The 20,153-nt window shown below is 40.6% G+C and overlaps 1 protein-coding gene across 6 annotated transcripts in view; it reads left to right on the top strand.

The window, feature by feature from the left end:
* The window catches only part of ttll10 (tubulin tyrosine ligase like 10), a 210,345-nt gene that overhangs the window by 48,664 nt on the left and 141,528 nt on the right, over window positions 1-20,153 (top strand). Inside the window, exon 1 of one of the 6 annotated variants that reach the window (XM_062965525.1) lies at window positions 1,874-2,050. The exons of 3 other annotated variants lie outside the window; for them this stretch is intronic. In XM_062965525.1, coding sequence (XP_062821595.1) covers window positions 1,940-2,050 — 111 coding nt within the window. In that variant the 5' untranslated portion in view covers window positions 1,874-1,939. Of the gene's footprint in view, window positions 1-1,873; window positions 2,051-2,228; window positions 2,399-20,153 lie in introns of those variants that run through there. 2 more of the 6 variants (XM_062965530.1, XM_062965529.1) reach the window with 2 other exon arrangements.

Below are 20,153 nucleotides of genomic sequence, written 5' to 3'. Positions count from 1 at the left end.
GAGCTGGTTTTTATTTGGGAAGGTTGTTTGTCAAGGATTAAATGTGCCGACGCACGCTCACAGGGAAAGGCTGGCTCTTTCCGTGGGCAGGTTACGACTTTGGGCAAAGGGAGAAAAGCGCATGTATGTGCACAGAAGGGCGTGGGTGGGTGGGAGGTTCTGTATTTTGAGACAACGGTGACTCGATCCTAAAGAAAGAGAACTAAAGATTTCTTTTGTTTGCAGAGGTTCCTCGGTAAACTTTGCTTGAAGGGACACGGCATAATATTTAGAGTTGACTAGAGCAGGGTCAAGCAACTCACTGCCCAGCTGATGTTTTAACTAGTGGCAAAGTGGGCTAAAGTCTTGTGACTTGAAAGTTGACTTGCCGACCTGAAGGCTGTCAGGTTCGAATCCAACCCGGATGAGCTCCCTCTATCAGCCCCAGCTCCATGCACACAAGGATGGTAAATTACCACAAGGATGGTAAAAACATATAAAAAAACCCCATCAAAATCTGGGCAATGTCCCTTGGGCAACAACAACAACAACAACAATAACAACAACACATCACACAGTCCTAAACGCTTGGAAAGTGTTCGACTTGTGATTTTGTGATACGAAATCCAGCATATCTATCTTGTTTGCTGTGTCATACAATAAAATATTATTATTCAGTCTGGACTTCCGAATCCAGACTGACAAAGTTCTGGAACACAATACACCAGACATCATAGTTGTGGAAAAGAAAAAGGTTTGGATCATTGATGTTGCCATCCCAGGTGACAGTCGCTTATCCAAGCCTCTGGATTATCCAAGCCATTTTTGTAGTCAATATATGGTGATATTTTGGGGCTAAATTTGTAAATACAGTAATTACAACATAACATTACTGCGCATTGAACTACTTTTTCTGTCAAATTTGTTATATAACATGAAGTTTTAGTGCTTAATTTGTAAAATCATAACCTAATTTGATGTTTAATAGGCTTTTCCTTAATCCCTCCTTATTATCCAAGATATTCGCTTATCCAAGCTTCTGCTGGCCCGTTTAGCTTGGATAAGTGAGGCTCTACTATATTATTATATTTATTATTTTACTTTATTACTACACTAGCTTTGCCCGGCCACGCGTTGCTGTGGCTTATGAGAAACCTTTGTTGGCCAGATGGAATAGCAGTGAATAGCCTTGCAGTCTCAAAGCCTGGCTGTTTTCTGGAGTAGCTGGAGCTTTTTGTTGAATGAACGTAGAGGCATGGAGGAGGGGTTGTGCTGCCAAGTTGAGTGTTTCTGGGATGTGTAGTTTTGTTGTTTTGTCCTAGGCCGAAATTTCATTACCTTTTTATATATATAGATGTATTATTTTCCTATTATTATTAAAAGGATACATTGAAGAAGATGAGAATAATGATTTGATCCGAGTTGGACAGTCTTATCTTAAATTTGAGCTTTATGTAAATATTCAAAAACATTTAACCTGCTGATGCCTCAGTTAATGCAATTTTATTAGTATCTATTTTTATTTCTGAAATTTACCACCCTCAGCTTATACCGGAGTCAATGTTTTCCCAGTTTTTTGTGGTAAAATTAGGTGCCTTGGCTTATATTCGGGTCGGCTTATACTCGAGTATATATGGTATTTACTTTCAGTGTTGGTATTCCCCTAATTCTCAGGGTTTTTTTTTTAAATCTCGGTTAAAAACTCACTTTTAAGCCAACTGTATGTAGATCCCTGTTTTTCCCTCCTGGGGCATAAGTTAAAAATTATTCAAGGCAAAATTCCTGGCCTGTGAAGCAGTACCAGGCAAAGATTTTCACCGGTGTTCTCTTGCATAGCCAAGCTCGAGATAAGAAACTAATGCACTCTGGATGGAATAAATCTCTCCTTCCAAAGCTCCATCAAGACAACTCATCTTCCCTGCTCCCCCCACTCTCCCCAAATCTGTCTTTGCTTAATAAGATGGGTATTTGGATTGAGGTGGGGGCTGTTTTTCACCAAAGAAGACCCACGGCTGGGTCTCGCCCCGGTTGGTTGTTGGTTCACTTTCACGGGGGCAAGCCTCACTTCAAAGTAAGTAGGAGATTGATGATTATTTTTAAAGCAAGGCTGCTCTTGGTGAACTGGGAAACTTTGCATTGTTTCGATCTGGGAGGCACAACACCAGGTCCTTCAGTTGAGACTGTTGGAGTCTTCTAAGACTTTCCCCACTTGGGTCCAAAGATGTTTGGACCCTTCGAGGTTGCCAGAGGACTTCGGGAAAGGTCCAATATCCAGGCGGAGGTTCCCCTGCACAAAAGAGCAGAGGAACTCACTGCTTTTGGAAGCAAGTCATTGTGAAAAGTAGGGATTCCTCGGAGCAGGTACCGATGACGGAGAGCAGAAGGCGGGCTCTTTAGCAAAAGTGGGTTTTTCCAACAGGTATGCGGCACACCTGTTATTGGTGCTGGAGTTTTTATTTCATCACTGTTGAAGTGTGGTTAATAATATTTATACTTGAGTATAAGCCTAGTTTTTCAGCCCTTTTTTAAGACTGAAAAAGCCCTCTCAGCTTATACTCGGGTGAGGGTCCTGGTTGGCTTATAATTGGGTCAGCTTATACTCGAGAATATATGGTACATTTAGTATTTTTCTCGATTATTGTTGCTACTAATACATTTATTTTACTCGATTATTATTGCTACTTTTACATTTATTTTACTCGATTTTTATTTTTATTATTACAGTAGAGTCTCACTTATCCAAGCCTCGCTTATCCAAGCCTCTGGATTATCCAAGCCATTTTTGTAGTCAATGTTTTCAATATATTGTGATATTTTGGTTCTAAATTTGTAAATACAGTAATTACAACATAACATTACTGCGTACTGAACTACTTTTTCTTTCAAATTTGTTGTACAACATGATGTTTTGGTGCTTAATTTGTAAAATCATAACCTAATCTGATGTTTAATAGGCCTTTCCTTAATCCCTCCTGATTATTCAAGATATTCGCTTATCCAAGCTTCTGCCGGCCCGTTTAGCTTGGATAAGTGAGACTCTACTGTATTATTAATACATTTATTATTTCAATCTGATCTTATTATTATTATTATTGCATTTATTATTCTACTCTGTTTATTGTTACATGTATTATTTTCCTGTATTTATTATTATTATTTTTCTCGATTATTATTGGTATTATTAGATTTATTATTTTTCTCTATTATTGTTGCTACTATTACATTTATTTTACTCTATTTTTATTATTATTAATAATACATTTATTATTTCACTCTGATCTTATTATTATTACATTTATTATTTGACTCTATTTATTATTACATGTATTATTTTCCTGTATTTATTATTATTATTATTATTATTATTATTATTATTATTATTATTATTATTACAGTAGAGTCTCACTTATCCAACATAAACAGGCCGGCAGAATGTTGGATAAGCGAATATGTTGGATAATAAGGAGGGATTATGGAAAAGCCCATTAATACTATATGCTATTTGGACATTATATTTTCTTTGTACATAGACCATCTTGTGTTTGTGTAGAATACTTTACAAGTATTTTGTATAGTAGTAAAGCCCATTAAGCATCAAATTACATTATAATTTTACAAATTAAGAAGCAAAAAATCCTGTTTTACAACAAACTGATAGAAAAAGCAGTTCAAAACATGGTAACGTTATGTATTTACAACTTTAGCACCAAAATATTGCAATGTATTGAAAACATTGAATACAAAAATATTGACTACTAAAAGGCAGATTGCGTTGGATAATACAGAACTTTGGATAAGTGAAGGTTGGATAAGTGAGACTCTTCTATACATATAATCTATTATATTAGTATAGCACAATATAAGCACTATATAAGCACTATATATTATTATATTGCATTATATGACTATTGCAATATTATTAGTAATAATAATTATTATTAATATATCGTGCTTATATAGTGCTATACTAATAATATAATATATTATATGTATAGTAGAGTCTCATCCAACCTTTGCTTATCCAACGTTCTGTATTATCCAACACAGTCTGACTTTTAGTAGTCAGACTATTAAAATAATAATAATAATAATTACATTGTATCATTAATATTAAATGTATATAATATTTAATAATATTTTATGTGCCCAGGAGGGAGTTTCTGATCTTGTGTCAGCCATGGGTTGAGGATACAAGTTTTAGCCTGCTACTTTTGGACTCTTGCTTGCTGAGGTGTCCCTGCAAGTATCTCTGTGGATCTTAGGATGCTGTTTCTTGATTGAAGGCATTGGCATGTTGGCTGATAATAATTATGTCAATATTTTATTATGATTGTTTTATATGTTTTGTACTGGTAGTTGAATGTTTTAGCTGTGTTGGAAACCGCCCTGAGTCCCTTCGGAGAGATAGAGTGGTATATAAATAAAATTTATTATTTTATTATGACACAGCAAACAAGATAGACATGCTGGATTTGGTATCACAAAATCACAAGTCGAACACTTCCCAAGTGTCTAGGACTATGTGATGTATTTTCGGATGATGCGTGCAGATCCCAGTAGGGTGGCCTTTTGCAGTTGGAAGATTGTAATTTTGTCAGTGTCTATTGTTTCCAAATGCTGGCTGAGATCTTTTGACACGGCACCCAATGTGCCGATCACCACCGGGACCACCTGTACTAGTTTCTGCCAGAGTCTTTGAAGTTCAATCTTGAGGTCCTGATAGCGGCTGAGTTTTTCCTGTTGTTTTTCGTCAATGCGACTGTCACCTGGGATGGCAACATCAATGATCCAAACCTTTTTCTTTTCCACAACTGTGATGTCTGGTGTGTTGTCAGTCTGGATTTGGAAGTCCCACCGTATCTTTGCGTGCTCATTTTCCAATACTTTTGCAGGTTTGTGATCCCACCAGTTCTTTGCTGCTGGGAGGTGGTACTTGAGGCATAAGTTCCAAGGAATCCTTTGGGCCACATAGTTGTGCCTCAGTTTGTAGTCTGTCTGTGCAATTTTCTTACAGCAGCTGAGGATATGATCTATGGTTTCGTCAGTTTCCTTGCACAGTCTGCATTTTGGGTCATCAGCTGATTTTTCGATCTTGGCCTGAATTGCCTTTGTCCTGATGGCTTGCTCCTGGGCTGCAAGGATCAGGCCTTCTGTCTCCTTCTTCAGGGTCCCATTCGTGAGCCATAGAAAGGTCTTCTCCTTATCAGCTTTTCCTTCAGTTTTGTCAAGGAACTTTCCATGCAATGCTTTGTTGTGCCAGCTGTCAGCTCTAGTTTGTAGTGCGGTTTCCTTGTACTGATTCTTTGTCTGCTGTGCTTTGAGGAGTTTCTGATTTTTGACTTCAATCAAAGCAGGTTCTTCACTTTGCTTGACATCTTCTGCCAGGGCATGTTCTTCTTCTTTGCTTGTTTTACTTGTAAGAGTCCTCTGCCCCCTGATCTTCTAGGCAGATATAGCCGGTCAACATCACTGCGAGGGTGCAGTGAATGATGAATGGTCATTATTATTATTATTATTATTATTATTATTATTATTATTATTATTATTATTGTAATACAGTTGAAGCACCCATCAGATTAAACAGATATAAGTTTGTATGTTTTAGTAGTGTAATACTAAAACATGTAATACATGTAATACATGTTATACATGTAATATTAATAATAATATTATGATGTAATACAATGTAATAATTATTATAATTCACAATTATAATTGTATATTTATATTACATGCAATATTACTAATAATATTGCGATATAGTTGTATAATATAATATATTGTATGTATATATACTTGTAAACCGCCCTGAGTCCCCTTCGGGGTGAGAAGGGCGGTATATAAATGTCGCAAATAAATAAATAAATAAAATAGTGACTTCTCAACAGCCCGAGAAAACGTCTCCTTTAGCTCAGTTCCCTTTTAACGCTCCAAAGCAGATAGTCCGCGAGATTCATGACAATACTGTCAATAGCAGACAATTAGGGTGGGAACATATGTCTTGCCAAAAAGGAGGAATTATGTTTCGAAGGGAAAGGACACCCATATGCATAAAACGTGCCACTCTTGATTAATATGCATCGGTCTAGAAATAATTATTGCCATTTAAGTCGGGGAAGGCAATCTTCAATGCCTTTTGCTCAAGGCCATTACAGTGTTGTTGACTGTAATAAACCGCCTATTCGGATCCGATGATGAAAAGAGACGCCGTTCGGCCTGCTTTTGAACCACTTTAGAACTCGTAGCAGTCTGTCCACACAGCAGGCGTATTGACAATATTTTTAAATTAATGGAGAAGTTTTGGAATCATTACTAGAGAAGATATGTAATATCCTGGCAGCTATAGCAAGTAATGCTTCCGTTTCTGAAATGCATTGTTGATTATGTTGTAATAATTGCATCTCTGAATCTGGTGGTAACTTAAATGGAAGTGTAGTACATCTCAGAATGTGAATTGATGACTTTCCTGCCTAGACTTCAGACGTGGCTTTTTCGTGATGGGACACTTCAAGGCAGCTTTTGCACCATTTGTGGCCTTTGAAGTGTTGTTGGATTGCAAGGTTGTTGTATGTTTTCCAGGCTGTATGGCCATGTTTCCAGAAGTATTCTCTCCTGACGTTTCACCCACATCTATGGCAGGCATCCTCAGAGGTTGTGAGGAATATATGTCCATGTTCCAGAAGTATTCTCTCCTGACGTTTCGCCCACTTCTATGGCAGGCATCCTCAGAGGTTGTGAGGAATATATATCCATGTTCCAGAAGTATTCTCTCCTGACGTTTCGCCCACATCTATGGCAGGCATCCTCAGAGGTTGTGAGGAATATATGTCCATGTTCCAGAAGTATTCTCTCCTGACGTTTCGCCCACATCTATGGCAGGCATCCTCAGAGGTTGTGAGGAATATATGTCCATGTTCCAGAAGTATTCTCTCCTGACGTTTCACCCACATCTATGGCAGGCATCCTCAGAGGTTGTGAGGTATATGTATATGGGAAGTCTGGCTGGAATCCTATGTCGCAGTTATGAATGCATCACAGAGTTAAGCGCCCGTGAGTGTTGTGTATTCGTAGTCCCTGCATCAACAGGCCTACCTCTGAGGATGCCTGCCATAGATGTGGGTGAAACATCAGGAGAGAATACTTCTGGAACATGGCCATACAGCTCGGAAAACATACAACAACCTTGTGATCCCGGCCATGAAAGCCTTCGACAACATGTTATTGGATTACTGCTCACATCATCCCTAGACTGTCTAGCCAATATTATTAATATGACCTACCTCTCCTTACAGATCAAGAATGATGACAATAATACTAATCTATACACATAATAAAAGTGAATATATATATTTATGTGTATGGCTAGAGTGTCCACTTACACAGACAAGCTCCCACTTCCACAGATAGCTATTAGGCATGTCCGATCGATGAAAAAAATGTTTCAGTTCTCGTTTCTAAAGTAGGGGGCGCTGGCGCTTCGATATAGAAAGTATTTCCGATTTTTTCACCCAAATATTTAGGATATTTCCGAAAATTCGTAAGGATTCTAAATGTTTCTAAAATGGCGGACACGCATGCGCAATCGCCAAAAAAAAAAAAAAAAGGAACCGGGGGGAGGGGGACTTTTACAGGGCTCTCCCGCCCTCATTTCTTGAGCTATCCTCATCAAATTTGCAATGCCCTTACAAGTTGTGCAAAGATACTTTGAAAACTAGAAATTCCCTTGCTATATTTGTAAGCAAGAAGGACACTGGAAATCAATGGTGTCTCTGGCTATGTAATCCCACAAGCCTCAACCCAATGCCTTCCATTAGAAATGGACCAGTGACCACCACGCCAAGCAATGCCCTGGCAAGGAGTGCAAAGATACTTTGAAAACTAGAAATTCTCTTGGTAAGAGAAAGAACCATGTTAGGCTGAGCTAAGCTCCCATTCAAGGTAGGTTGCAGAAACAAAAAAATTAAAAAATATTTTTAAAAACACGTTAAAAATGGGGGGGGGGGGGGATAACAAAACATTAAGAGACATTGGAGAATGGGCCAACAATGGTTCGAATTACATTGCTGGTTACGCTGTGAGACAATGTCTCGGAATGCGTATCAAAAAGCGAGAACAATCCGAAATAATTCCGATATACGATTCAAAACAATTTTTTGGACATGTCTAATAGCTATAGCTCCCACTACTCAGGAGACACCAGTGGTCCCCCTCCAATGACATTTCAGGTTATAGAGAGCTGTGAACATGTCCAAGACCCTGCTAATATCCTCCACAAACACCACAGTGCCCACCACTCAAGTGAAGGCTTTCATTCGGGGACAATATCATCCTACATTTTCTGTTTTTCCTCCACCACAGACACCCCAGTGTTTCTGACTCTCACCACTGGTGTGGAATTTGCATAACCCCGCCCACTGCCTCTCCCTTAACCTTTTCCTATTTTTTTCCATGGTACACAGCAAACTGAGGAATTGATCAGCAAATAGAGAGGTTTGGGGAGAATGAACCATGATTTAGAAGAGTTGTAGATACTGGGATGTATAGTTCACTTGCAATCTAAAAGCAGTCTGAACTCCATCAATGATGGACCTGGAACCCCCATGACTAACTCAACCTACTCGAGGAGTTTGAGGGGATTGACTCATCAGAGTGGGAGTTGTAGTTTACTCTACAGCCAGAGAGTATCCTGAATCCCACCCATTGGATTTTTGTTCATTGTACGTTCTAGGGTTCAAACCTTTCACTCTCCCCTCTGATATCTCTCATTTCCTCCTCGAAGGAGGAGTTTCCTGGTGCCAACCTGGTGACAAGCAAAGACTGTATAAATAAAATAAAACAAAAAACCCCCGGCATTGAAGCAATGTTTTATAACCGATTTAATTTTATGATAGAGCTCTGACAGGTTTTATTGGTTTAATTGCCGCTCTCTCTAAGTGTGTGTGCCCGCTTATGTGTTTTCTTCTAAAGTTTTGTGTTGCAATTTTATGACGGGTTGTACGCTGCCCACCCGGGGAGTTTTATACTTCAGGGCATTCTCCAAATCCTGATATATGGTCTTGGCACGGCTCATAAAATTACTTGCTTTTCCAGTCTTAAGGACTAGAATATTTTAAGATATGACTGTTAGCCTTTTCCATCCCTGTTAAATTTGCTACTCACAGAATCATGGAATATACCGTTCTGTTTGTGAGTTTCTTGTGAGAGGTCTAAGAGAGGCTGCAAACTTCTTGCAGTAGTTTTATCTTATCTATGTAAAAGTCAAAATATGAATGGGTTGTTGTGTGTTTTCCGGGCTGTCTGGCCATGTTCCATAAGCATTCTCTCCTGATGTTTCGCCCACATCTATGGCAGGCATCCTCAGAGGTTGTGAGGTCTGTTGGAAACTAGGCAAGTGGGGTTTATATAAAATATACCTCACAAACTCTGAGGATGCCTGCCATAGATGTGGGTGAAATGTCAGGAGAGAATGCTTCCAGAACATGGCCATACCGCCCGGGAAACACAAATCTGTTGTCACTAGATTTGCTGTTGCTGGGTGAAGTGGCCCTCTGTTGTCACTAGATTTGCTGTTGCTGGGTGAAGTGGCCCTCTGATGTCACTAGATTTGACGTTTCTAGGTGAAGTGGCCCTCTGATGTCACTAGATTTGTCGTTGCTAAGTGAAGTGGCCCTCTGATGTCACTAGATTTGCTGTTGCTGGGTGAAGTGGCCCTCTGTTGTCACTAGATTTGCTCTTGCTAGGTGAAGTGGCCCGCTGATGTCACTAGATGTGCTGTTGCTAGATGAAGTGGCCCTCTGATGTCACTAGATTTGCTGTTTCTAGGTGAAGTGAACCTCTGATGTCACTAGATTTACTGTTGCTAGGTGAAGTGGCCCTCTGATGTCATTAGATGTGCCGTTGCTGGGTGGCCCTCTGATGTCACTAGATGTGCTGTTGCTAGGTGAAATGGTCCTCTGATGTCACTAGATTTGCTGTTGCTAGGTGAAGTAGCCCTCTGATGTCACAAGATTTGCCGTTGCTAGTTGAAGTAGCCCTCTGATGTCACTAGATTTGCTGTTGCTAGGTGAAGTGGCCCTCTGTGATGTCACTGGGAAAGAAAGGTGACTTGTGGAGGAAGAATAATGAAGTTGGAAGAGACCTTGTGGGCAATTCAGTCCAACTCCATTCTGCCAAGAAGAAGGAAAATCACATTCAAAGCACTCTCGACAGATGGCCATCCAGCCTCTGCTGAACTTGCTGACAAAAAGGCCGCTGGTTCGAATCCGGGGAGCGGAATGAGCTCCCACTGTTAGCCCCAGCTCCTGCCAACCTAGCAGTTCGAAAACATGCAAATGTGAGTAGATCAATAGGTACCGCTCCGGTGGGAAGGTGACGGCACTCCATGCAGTCGTGGCAATGGCCACATGATCTTGGAGGTGTCTACGGACAACGCTGGCTCTTTGGCTTAGAAATGGAGATGAGCACCAACCCCCAGAGTCGGACAAGAATGCTGTTTTCCTTTTGGGCCATTCGTTTGTCACCCGGGTTAATGTTAACAAAAGAGGGAGAAAAGGGACTAGTGAAGGGTGACGATATCTCCAAGTTTCAAGCCAGCCAGCCAGGGACTAGTCAATGATTTACCGAGCGCAATTTATTTCTGGCCGTGGTTTCTTTTCCTCTTTTGTCCAGGCCGGGATTGGAATGAGAATTCGTCATTTCCCAAGCGAAGTTTCCGACCCCTTGAGAAACGTGGGCAGGAAGAAAAACGACACGTTGAAAATGCCCACAACTTGTGGGAACTCTTTCTTTTGTTCCCGGCACATCTTTAAGTGTGTAGGTTTTGCATCTGTGGAGTTGAGAGACCAGGTAGCTTTCACTACCCATTGAAAAGTAAGGTTAATGTTCGCTCAGTACTTCCCAGTTTAATTAAAAAAGTATGTAATGAAATTTACCCCAAAAGCAAATCAATTGAAACTACAATATTTTTGCACATGCAAAATTGGTGTGTAACTAGTACTTGGTAAATTAGCGTTTACATACTTATAGTAGGATTGCCTAGTTTCCAACAGACCTCACAACCTCATAGATGTGGGCGAAATGTCAGGAGATAATGCTTCTAATCCAAGTGGCCAGTTACAACATTCACACATGCCTCAAACAGACAGGAGTTGTTTCTCCATCCTTGGACATTCTACAGATATATAAACCTCACTTGCCTAGATTCCAACAGACCTCACAGCCTCATAGATGTGGGCGAAATGTCAGGAGAGAATGCTTCTAATCAAGGTGTCCAATTGCAACATTCACTCTTGCCTTAAACAGACAGAAGTTGTTTCTCCAACCTTGGACATTCCACAGATATATAAACCTCACTTGCCTAGTTTCCAACAGACCTCACAGCCTCATAGATGTGGGCGAAATGTCAGGAGAGAATGCTTCTAATCAAGGTGTCCAATTGCAACATTCACTCTTGCCTTAAACAGACAGGAGTTGTTTCTCCAACCTTGGACATTCTACAGATATATAAACCTCACTTGCCTAGTTTCCAACAGACCTCACAGCCTCATAGATGTGGGCGAAATGTCAGGAGAGAATGCTTCAAATCAAGATGGCCAGTTGCAACATTCACACATGCCTCAAACAGACAGGAGTTGTTTCTCCATCCTTGGACATTCTACAGATATATAAACCTCACTTGCCTAGTTTCCAACAGACCTCACAGCCTCATAGATGTGGGCGAAATGTCAGGAGAGAATGCTTCTAATCCAAGTGGCCAGTTGCAACATTCTCACATGCCTCCAACAGACAAGACTTCTTTCTCTCACATTCTTCTCAGACTGATTGTTTTACTTGTAAGAGTCCTCTGCCCCCTGATCATCTAGGCTGGGTGGCCATCTGTCAGGGGTGCTTTGCTTGTGCTTTTGGTGCACAAAAGCAGAATGGGGTTGGACTCAATGACCCAAGGGGTCCCTTCCAACCCTCTTTATAGGGTTGATATCCTGGATTTCGTATCACAAAACCACAAGTTGAACACTTCAAAAGTGTCTAGGACTGTGTGATGTATTTTCGGATGATGTGTGCAGATCCCAGTAGGGTGGCCTTTTGCAGTTGGCAGATGGTGATTTTGTCAATGTCTATTGTTTCCAAATGCCGGCTGAGATCTTTTGGCACGGCACCCAGTGTGCCCATCACCACCGGGACCACCTGCACTGGTTTCTGCCAGAGTCTTTGCAGTTCAATCTTGAGGTCCTGATAGCGGCTGAGTTTTTCCTGTTGTTTTTCGTCAATGCGACTGTTACCTGGGATGGCAACATCAATGATCCAGACCTTTTTCTTTTCCACAACTGTGATGTCTGGTGTGTTGTGTTCCAGAACTTTGTCAGTCTGGATTCGGAAGTCCCACAGTATCTTTGCGTGCTCATTTTCCAATACTTTTGCAGGTTTGTGATCCCACCAGTTCTTTGCTGCTGGGAGGTGGTACTTGAGGCATAAGTTCCAATGAATCATTTGGGCCACATAGTTGTGCCTCTGTTTGTAGTCTGTCTGTGCAATTTTCTTACAGCAGCTGAGGATATGATCATGGTTTCGTCGGTTTCCTTGCACAGTCTGCATTTTGGGTCATCAGCTGATTTTTCAATCTTGGCCTGAATTGCCTTTGTCCTGATGTCTTGCTCCTGGGCTGCAAGGATCAGGCCTTCTGTCTCCTTCTTCAGGGTCCCATTCGTGAGCCAGAGCCAGGTCTTCTCCGTATCAGCTTTTGCTTCAATTTTGTCAAGGAACTTTCCATGCAATGTTTTGTTGTGCCAACTGTCAGCTCTAGTTTGTAGTGTGGCTTTCTTGTACTGTTTTTTTTGTCTGCTGTGCTTTGAGGAGTTTCTGATTTTAGACTTCAATCAAAGGAGGTTCTTCACTTTGTTTTACATATTCTGCCAGGGCATGTTCTTCTTCTTTGACTGCTTATTTTACTTGCAAGAGTCCTCTGCCCCCTGATCTTCTAGGCAGATATAGCCGGTCAACATCACTGAGAGGGTGCAGTGAATGATGAATGGTCACGAGTTTTCTTGTTTTTCTGTCCAAATTGTCCAGTTCTGCCTGTGTCCAATTTATAATGCCAGCAGTATATCTTATGACAGGTGTGGCCTAGGTGTTTATGGCCTTGATGGTGTTGCCTCCATTGAGCTTGCTTTTGAGAATTTTTCTGACCCTTTGTATGTATTCTTTGCTGACCACAATCTTCACATGTTCATGCTTGATGTTGTCCAGCTCTAATATGCCCAGATATTTATAGGCCTCTGGCTGGTGACACTTTATTGTTTGGCCATTAGGCATATTTATGCCCTCACTTTCAATGATTTTTCCCTTCTTCAATGCCACTGTCGAACATTTGTCCAAACCAAACTCCATGCTGATATCAGTGCTAAAAATTCGGACAGTGTTGGTCAGAGACTGGATTTCAGATTCCGTTTTCCCATACAGCTTCAGGTCATCCATGTACATCAGATATTATTATTATTATTATTATTATTATTATTATTATTATTAACATTGAGGCTGGGTGGCCATCTGTCAGGGGTGCTTTGCTTGTGCTTTCGGTGCACAAAGGAAGAAGGGGTTGGACTCAATGGCCCAAACCCTTCCAACCCTATTTTTTATTATTGTTGTTGTTGTTGTTGTTATTATTATTATTATTACTATTATTACTATAGTCCAGCCCTCCAACGGTCCAAAGGATCGTGAACTGGCCCCTGGTTTTAAAAGTTTGGGGATCCCTGCCTTAGATGGTCAATGTGGATGGGCTTTTAGCCATGCTTAGAGGAGATGAGAGCTATGAAAACCAAAGTAAACTGAGAACAAACTGTAAGGAGGAGGGCGGAAACAAGAGACTGAAAAACTAGTAGGACAAAGGATGCATTGAACAGGGAATATCACAGCTCAAGTCATTCAGCGGTGCCAAAAAATCCCGACTAAGGAAGGTGGTGAGGAAGGCGTGGTTTTTGGGCCCACCTTGCCGCCACACCTGGCCGAGGCCGGAGACAGGTGTTGGGTTTCCAACCGACAGAGCCGCTGATTCATGGGTGAAATGCACTGGCTCGCCATTGGCTCCTCGGTGAGTATGGGAGGCGCATGGATTTGCTCATCCGGGCTCACAAGTCCCAGCAGGAAGGCCTCAAGGAAGCACAAGAAGTGGGAGAAAAGGCTGCTTCTCCAAAAAAGAGCTTCCTTCAACTTCAAAGGGAGAGGAATGTGGGCACCACACACCCAAACTACGAATCCCGCCACCTCTAACCCCCCCATGAAATGTTCCTTCAGCCCCCAAGTTTCTAGTATTTAGAGATTTGCGCAAATCTCCCAAAAGGATAGAATCTGGCAAAGTTTTCAACACTTTATAAAACAACCTCTGAGGATGCCTGCCATAGATGTGGGCGAAACGTCAGGAGAGAATGCTTCAGGACCCCTTTAATCCCTACTTCTGGCGTTCCAAGGGCACTGATGCTTCAGCTAATCTATTTTGTATATTTGTTTAGTTGTGGACTTTCCTGACCCACCCACTCACTGTTTTCTTTTCTTTTGGGGAGTCATTGAAACGTTTTTCTCCAGCATCGACCTGGCACGGAAGCAATTTAAAGCCTGGCCCTATTCCACGGAAGAGTTGCTTTCCCAAAAAAGCCATGTCTTTAATTTGACCTCCTGCTTAGATTAGGCTCTACGATTTACGGCCTGCTTCAAAGCTGGGTGATGTTTGGAAATGAGTTTACCCCCTTTTTTTGGCACGTTGAGGGCTCAGAGTCATTAACAGGCAGGGCCAGGTCACCTTATCACTCGGAGGAAAACCTAATCTCCGGTTAATTAAAGCATTTGCCTTCTTACACGAGGAGGACGAGTCTTGGTTCACAAAGTCTCGGTTTTCCTATTGGTTTGGCTTCCACAAATACCACTATTGGCCCTTCCTCCAATGACATTGCAGGTTATGGCGAGCGCCGTAAACATGTCCAAGAGCCCTGCAAATGTCCTTCACAAACACTATACTGCTCATCACCCAGATGGGATAGATTTTCTGTTTCTCCTCCACCATAGATTTCCCAGTGTTTCTGACTCTCTCCATCGATGTGGAATTTGCATAACCACGCCCACTGCCTCTCCCATAACCCTTTTCTGTTCTATTCTTTTCTATGGCACACAGCAAACAGAGGAATTGATAGATTTTCTGTTTCTCCTCCACCATAGATTTCCCAGTGTTTCTGACTTTCTCCATTGATGTGAGATTTGCATAACCCCGCCCACTGCCTCTCCCATAACCTTTTCCTATTCTTTTCTATGGCACACAGCAAACAGAGGAATTGATAGATTTTCTATTTCTCCTCCACCACAGACATCCTAGTGATATTTTGGTGCTAAATTCGTAAATACAGTAATTACTACATAGCATCACTGCGTATTGAACTACAGTAGAGTCTCATTTATCCAACACTTGCTTATCCAATATTCTGGATTATCCAACGTATTTTTGTAGTCAATGTTTTCAATACATCGTGATATTTTGGTGCTAAATTCGTAAATACAATAATTACAACATAGCATTACTGCATATTTAACTACTTTTTCTGTCAAATTTGTTGTCTAACATGATGTTTTGGTGCTTCATTTGTAAAATCATAACCTAATTTGATGTTTAATAGGCTTCTCCCTAATCTGTCTTTGTTATCCAACGTATTCGCTTATCCAACGTTCTGCCGGCCCGTTTATGTTGGATAAGTGAGACTCTACTGTACTACCAAGCTCATTGGTTGCTTGGTCTGAAAAATATCATCACACTCTCTGGAAATGAGCTTGGCAATGTCTCTTTTTTATATTGCAACTCCCAGAATCCCTAGTTGGGGTATTCGGAGAGTGTAATGTACAAAAAGGGACCTTTGGCAAGCCCTGCCTTCCTCCATTTCCACAGAAAGGTTTATCTAAAAATAGATAGAGTGACCTGTCTCTGCATCCCTTCCTCCTCCATTTATCTATATATACTTTGCAGATCTCCTTACACCGCCTTGATTCCTCTCTGCGTTGTGTCTTTAAAAACAAACAGAGCAGAGCAATCTGTTTGCAGGCTCTAAATTCCTGCCACGGCACCCGCCCCGAAGGATGAGAGTTCCTGGAAAGGGTGAGGCTCCTGACTCTTGGAGCGAGCAAAGGGTTTGCACAAGCCGGGCTCTTCCGCGCATGCCAGATGGTGAGCGTAGAGCGAGGCGGAAAGCAGTAGAAAAAGAAGTCCAGACTAGGAAGAAAGGATGGGAGATGGGCCGATTAGCTACAAACAGGTTTAACCTGACTCTGGGAGCCTTTATTGGGGTCAACATGTATCTTTGGAGCTTTGGTGGCCTATGTGGGAAGGTGTATTTTCCCCTAAAGGAATTGTCAAAAGGGCAAAGGATTGACTCATGAAAAATGGTTATCAATGTGGCCTCCATCCACTTGATAGCACTGCCTCACTTTGCTTCTCTTGAAGGCCACAAAGTGTTCCTGTGCCATCTTAAGACTCTCCTTTGCTTTGCTTGGGCAATGTTGGGCAAGTCATTTTCTCTCAGAGAAAGGCCAAAGCAATCCTCTTTGCAAGAATCCACAACTATTATGCTCATGGTGGCTAGGACTTCCAGAATGTTTAGTGAATAACAACAATAAATAATAATAATAATAATAATAATAATAATAATAATAATAATAATAGTAATATACTGCTGGCATCATAAACTGGACACAGGTTGAACTGGACAATTTGGACAGAAAAACAAGAAAATCCATGACCATTCGTCATTCACTGCACCCTCGCAGTGATGTTGACCGGCTATATCTGCCTAGAAGATCAGGGGGCAGAGGACTCTTACAAGTCAAACAAGCAGTCAAAGTGAAGAACCTGCTTTGATTGAAGTCAAAAATCAGAAACTCCTCAAAGCACAGCAGACAAAAAAAACAGTACAAGAAAACTGCACTACAAACTATAGCTGATAGCTGGCACCACAAATCATTGCATGGAAAGTTCCTTGACAAAATTGAAGGAAAGGCTGATAAGGAGAAGACCTGGCTCTGGCTCACGAATGGGACCCTGAAGAAGGAGACAGAAGGCCTGATCCTTGCAGCCCAGGAGCAAGACATCAGGACAAAGGCAATTAAGGCCAAGATCGAAAAATCAGCTGATGACCCAAAATGCAGACTGTGCAAGGAAACCGACAAAACCATGGATCATCTCCTCAGCTGCTGTAAGAAAATTGCACAGACAGACTACAAACAGAGACACAACTGTGTGGCCCAAATGATTCATAGGAACTTATGCCTCAAGTACCACCTCCCAGCAGCAAAGAACTGGTGGGATCACAAACCTGAAAAAGTCTTGGAAAATGAGCACGCAAAGATGCTGTGGGACTTCCGAACCCAGACTGACAAAGTTCTGGAACACAACACACCAGACATCACAGTTGTGGAAAAGAAAAAGGTTTGGATCATTGATGTCGCCATCCCAGATGACAGTCGCATTGACGAAAAAAACAGGAAAAACTCAGCCGCTATCAGGACTCAAGATTGAACTTCAAAGACTCTGGCAGAAACCAGTACAGGTGGTCCCGGTGGTGATGGGCACATTGGGTGCCATGCCAAAAGATCTCAGCCGGCATTTGGAAACAATAGACATTGACAAAATTACGATCTGCCAACTGCAAAAGGCCACCCTACTGGGATCTGCGCGCATCATCCGAAAATACATCACACAGTCCTAGACACTTTTGAAGTGTTCGACTTGTGATTTTGTGATATGAAATCCAGCATATCTATCTTGTTTGCTGTGTCATACAATAAAATAATATTAATATAACAATAATGATAATAATACAACAACAACAACATAATAATAATAATAAAATCACACAGTCCTAAATGCTTGGGAAGTGTTCGACTTGTGATTTTGTGATACGAAATCCAGCATATAGATCTCATTTGCTGTGTCATACTATGTCTTTGTGTCAATAATAACAATTTTATTCTTATATCCTGCCTCATGACACTTTGATGCAAACCTTGTGTCTTTCTTTGTCCTCCTTTTGGGAGATGATGCAAAAGCGATCGTCCTGCTCCCGGGTCAAATGGCATAGCACAAGACAGGAAGGATGAGTTTGCATTCCAGATTTCAAATTTGGAGATTTGCATTGAAAATGAGGGAAAGGAGAAGAGGGCCGTGATTCAAATGGGCTGTATTCAAATCCTTGACTTTTGTTGTGAAATTCTGGGCAAATCCTGCTGAAAGGTGACTTAGGTAGAAGAAAAAATGGGTGGTAATAAAGAAAAATCTGGAAGACTGGAAAACCTTAAAACTTTCTCTCCTGGGTAGAATCTCGGTAATTAAAATGAATATTCTCCCTAAAATGTTATTCTTATTTCAAAATCTACCAATAATTAGAAATCAGACATTGTTTCAAAAGTGGAAAAAAGATTTATCAAAATTTGTGTGGCAAGGGAAAAGACCCAGAATAAAACATTCAAATTTAATAGATGAAACGAAGAGAGGGGGACTGGGTATGCCGGATTTAAGATTGTATTACGAAGCTTGTGCCCTTTTATACGTAAAGGATTGGACTACTCTAAAAAGAGAATCGATAATAAATCTAGAAGGCTATGACCTGCGTACAGGCTGGCATGCATACTTGTGGTATGATAAAATAAAACTAGAAAAAATTTTTTGCAATCATTTTATAAGATCAGCGGTAATAAAAATTTGGAATAAATACAAAGCAAGAATATACCCAAAGACTCCATTATGGATTTCGCCACTTGAAGCATGCCAAAGGAGACTATCCGGCATGGAAAAATGGCCCCTTTATAAAGATATAATAGTACAGGTGGGAGGACAACCAGAAATGAGAACTCAAGAGGACATAAAAGTAAAATTCACAAATATCTCATGGTTCCAGTATAGGCAGTTAAGGGAATCTTTTAATAAGGATAGAAAACAAGGTTTTATGGACAAAGAAACATTCTGGGACAGAATAATGACTTCGGAAAAAAAAGTGATAACAAAACTTTATAGACATTTACTGGAATGGGCTACTGAGGAAGAAACAGTCAAGGAATGTATGACAAAATGGGCGGTAAATTTGGGAAGAACAATTAGAATGGAGCAATGGGAAACTATGTGGAATCGCAAAATGAAACAAATGTACTCATACGATCTGAAAGAAAACTTGATCAAAATGTTTTATAGATGGTATATAACGCCACAGAAATTAGGATACTACTACAAAAACATGAACACCGCCTGTTGGAAATGTAAGCAACATGAAGGAACATTCTTTCACATGTGGTGGACGTGTGACAAGGCGAAAAAATATTGGAAAATTATCCACGAAAATATGCAAAAATTTTTAAAAACCAACCACCAATTCAAACCAGAATTCTTCCTCTTAGGAATCACGGAACTGAAGTCAACAGAAAATGAGGAATTGTTAATTAATTATATGACCACGGCAGCAAGGATCATATATGCAAAGTATTGGAGACAGGAGGAAACACCGGATGCTGACCAATGGTTACTCAAACTAATGGAAATTAAAAACATGGATAGGCTAACATATATAATAACAAAACACCAAGGAGTGCCCAGAAGAAGTACGGACTGGGAACCAGTCTTAGCTTATCTACAACAAAGAAGAATGACAACATTTGTACAGTGAGAAAGACTGAGAAGTTAATTATAAGATATAGATTGATAATACCCGAAACTACAAAACATGTAAGGATAAGTTGATAATACGAATAAGTCGCGGGACTAGAAAAGCTCTACTATAGAGAAGCAGACTCAGAAATAGAAGCAAACTACTACAGGGGTAGAAATCTCCCCTGAGAGACATTCTGGTTTAGATATGGATGGAAGTCAAACTAGATGTATGTGTGTGTTCTTTTTTTTTTTTTTTTTTTTTTTTTCTTCTTCTTTCTTCTCCCCTCCTCTATTACTCACCTTCCTACTTTTCTATAGCCAAATTGTTCCCCCACTTTCAATGTTATTTTATGAAATGCAAAAATAAAATTTATAAAAAAAAAGAAAGGTGACTTAGGTAGAACTGGATTATTTCCTCCTGTTTCTTCTCTTTTCCCTTTTCTTCTTTCAAAACTGATGCCTGATCTTGTCCATTTAATCCAGTATATCCTAGTTTAAATGAACTGTC

This window comes from Anolis carolinensis, unplaced genomic scaffold (genome assembly GCF_035594765.1).
Source record: "Anolis carolinensis isolate JA03-04 unplaced genomic scaffold, rAnoCar3.1.pri scaffold_15, whole genome shotgun sequence".
Classification (NCBI taxonomy): Eukaryota; Metazoa; Chordata; class Lepidosauria; order Squamata; family Dactyloidae; genus Anolis; species Anolis carolinensis.
This window is presented reverse-complemented; position numbering and strand designations above follow the sequence as displayed.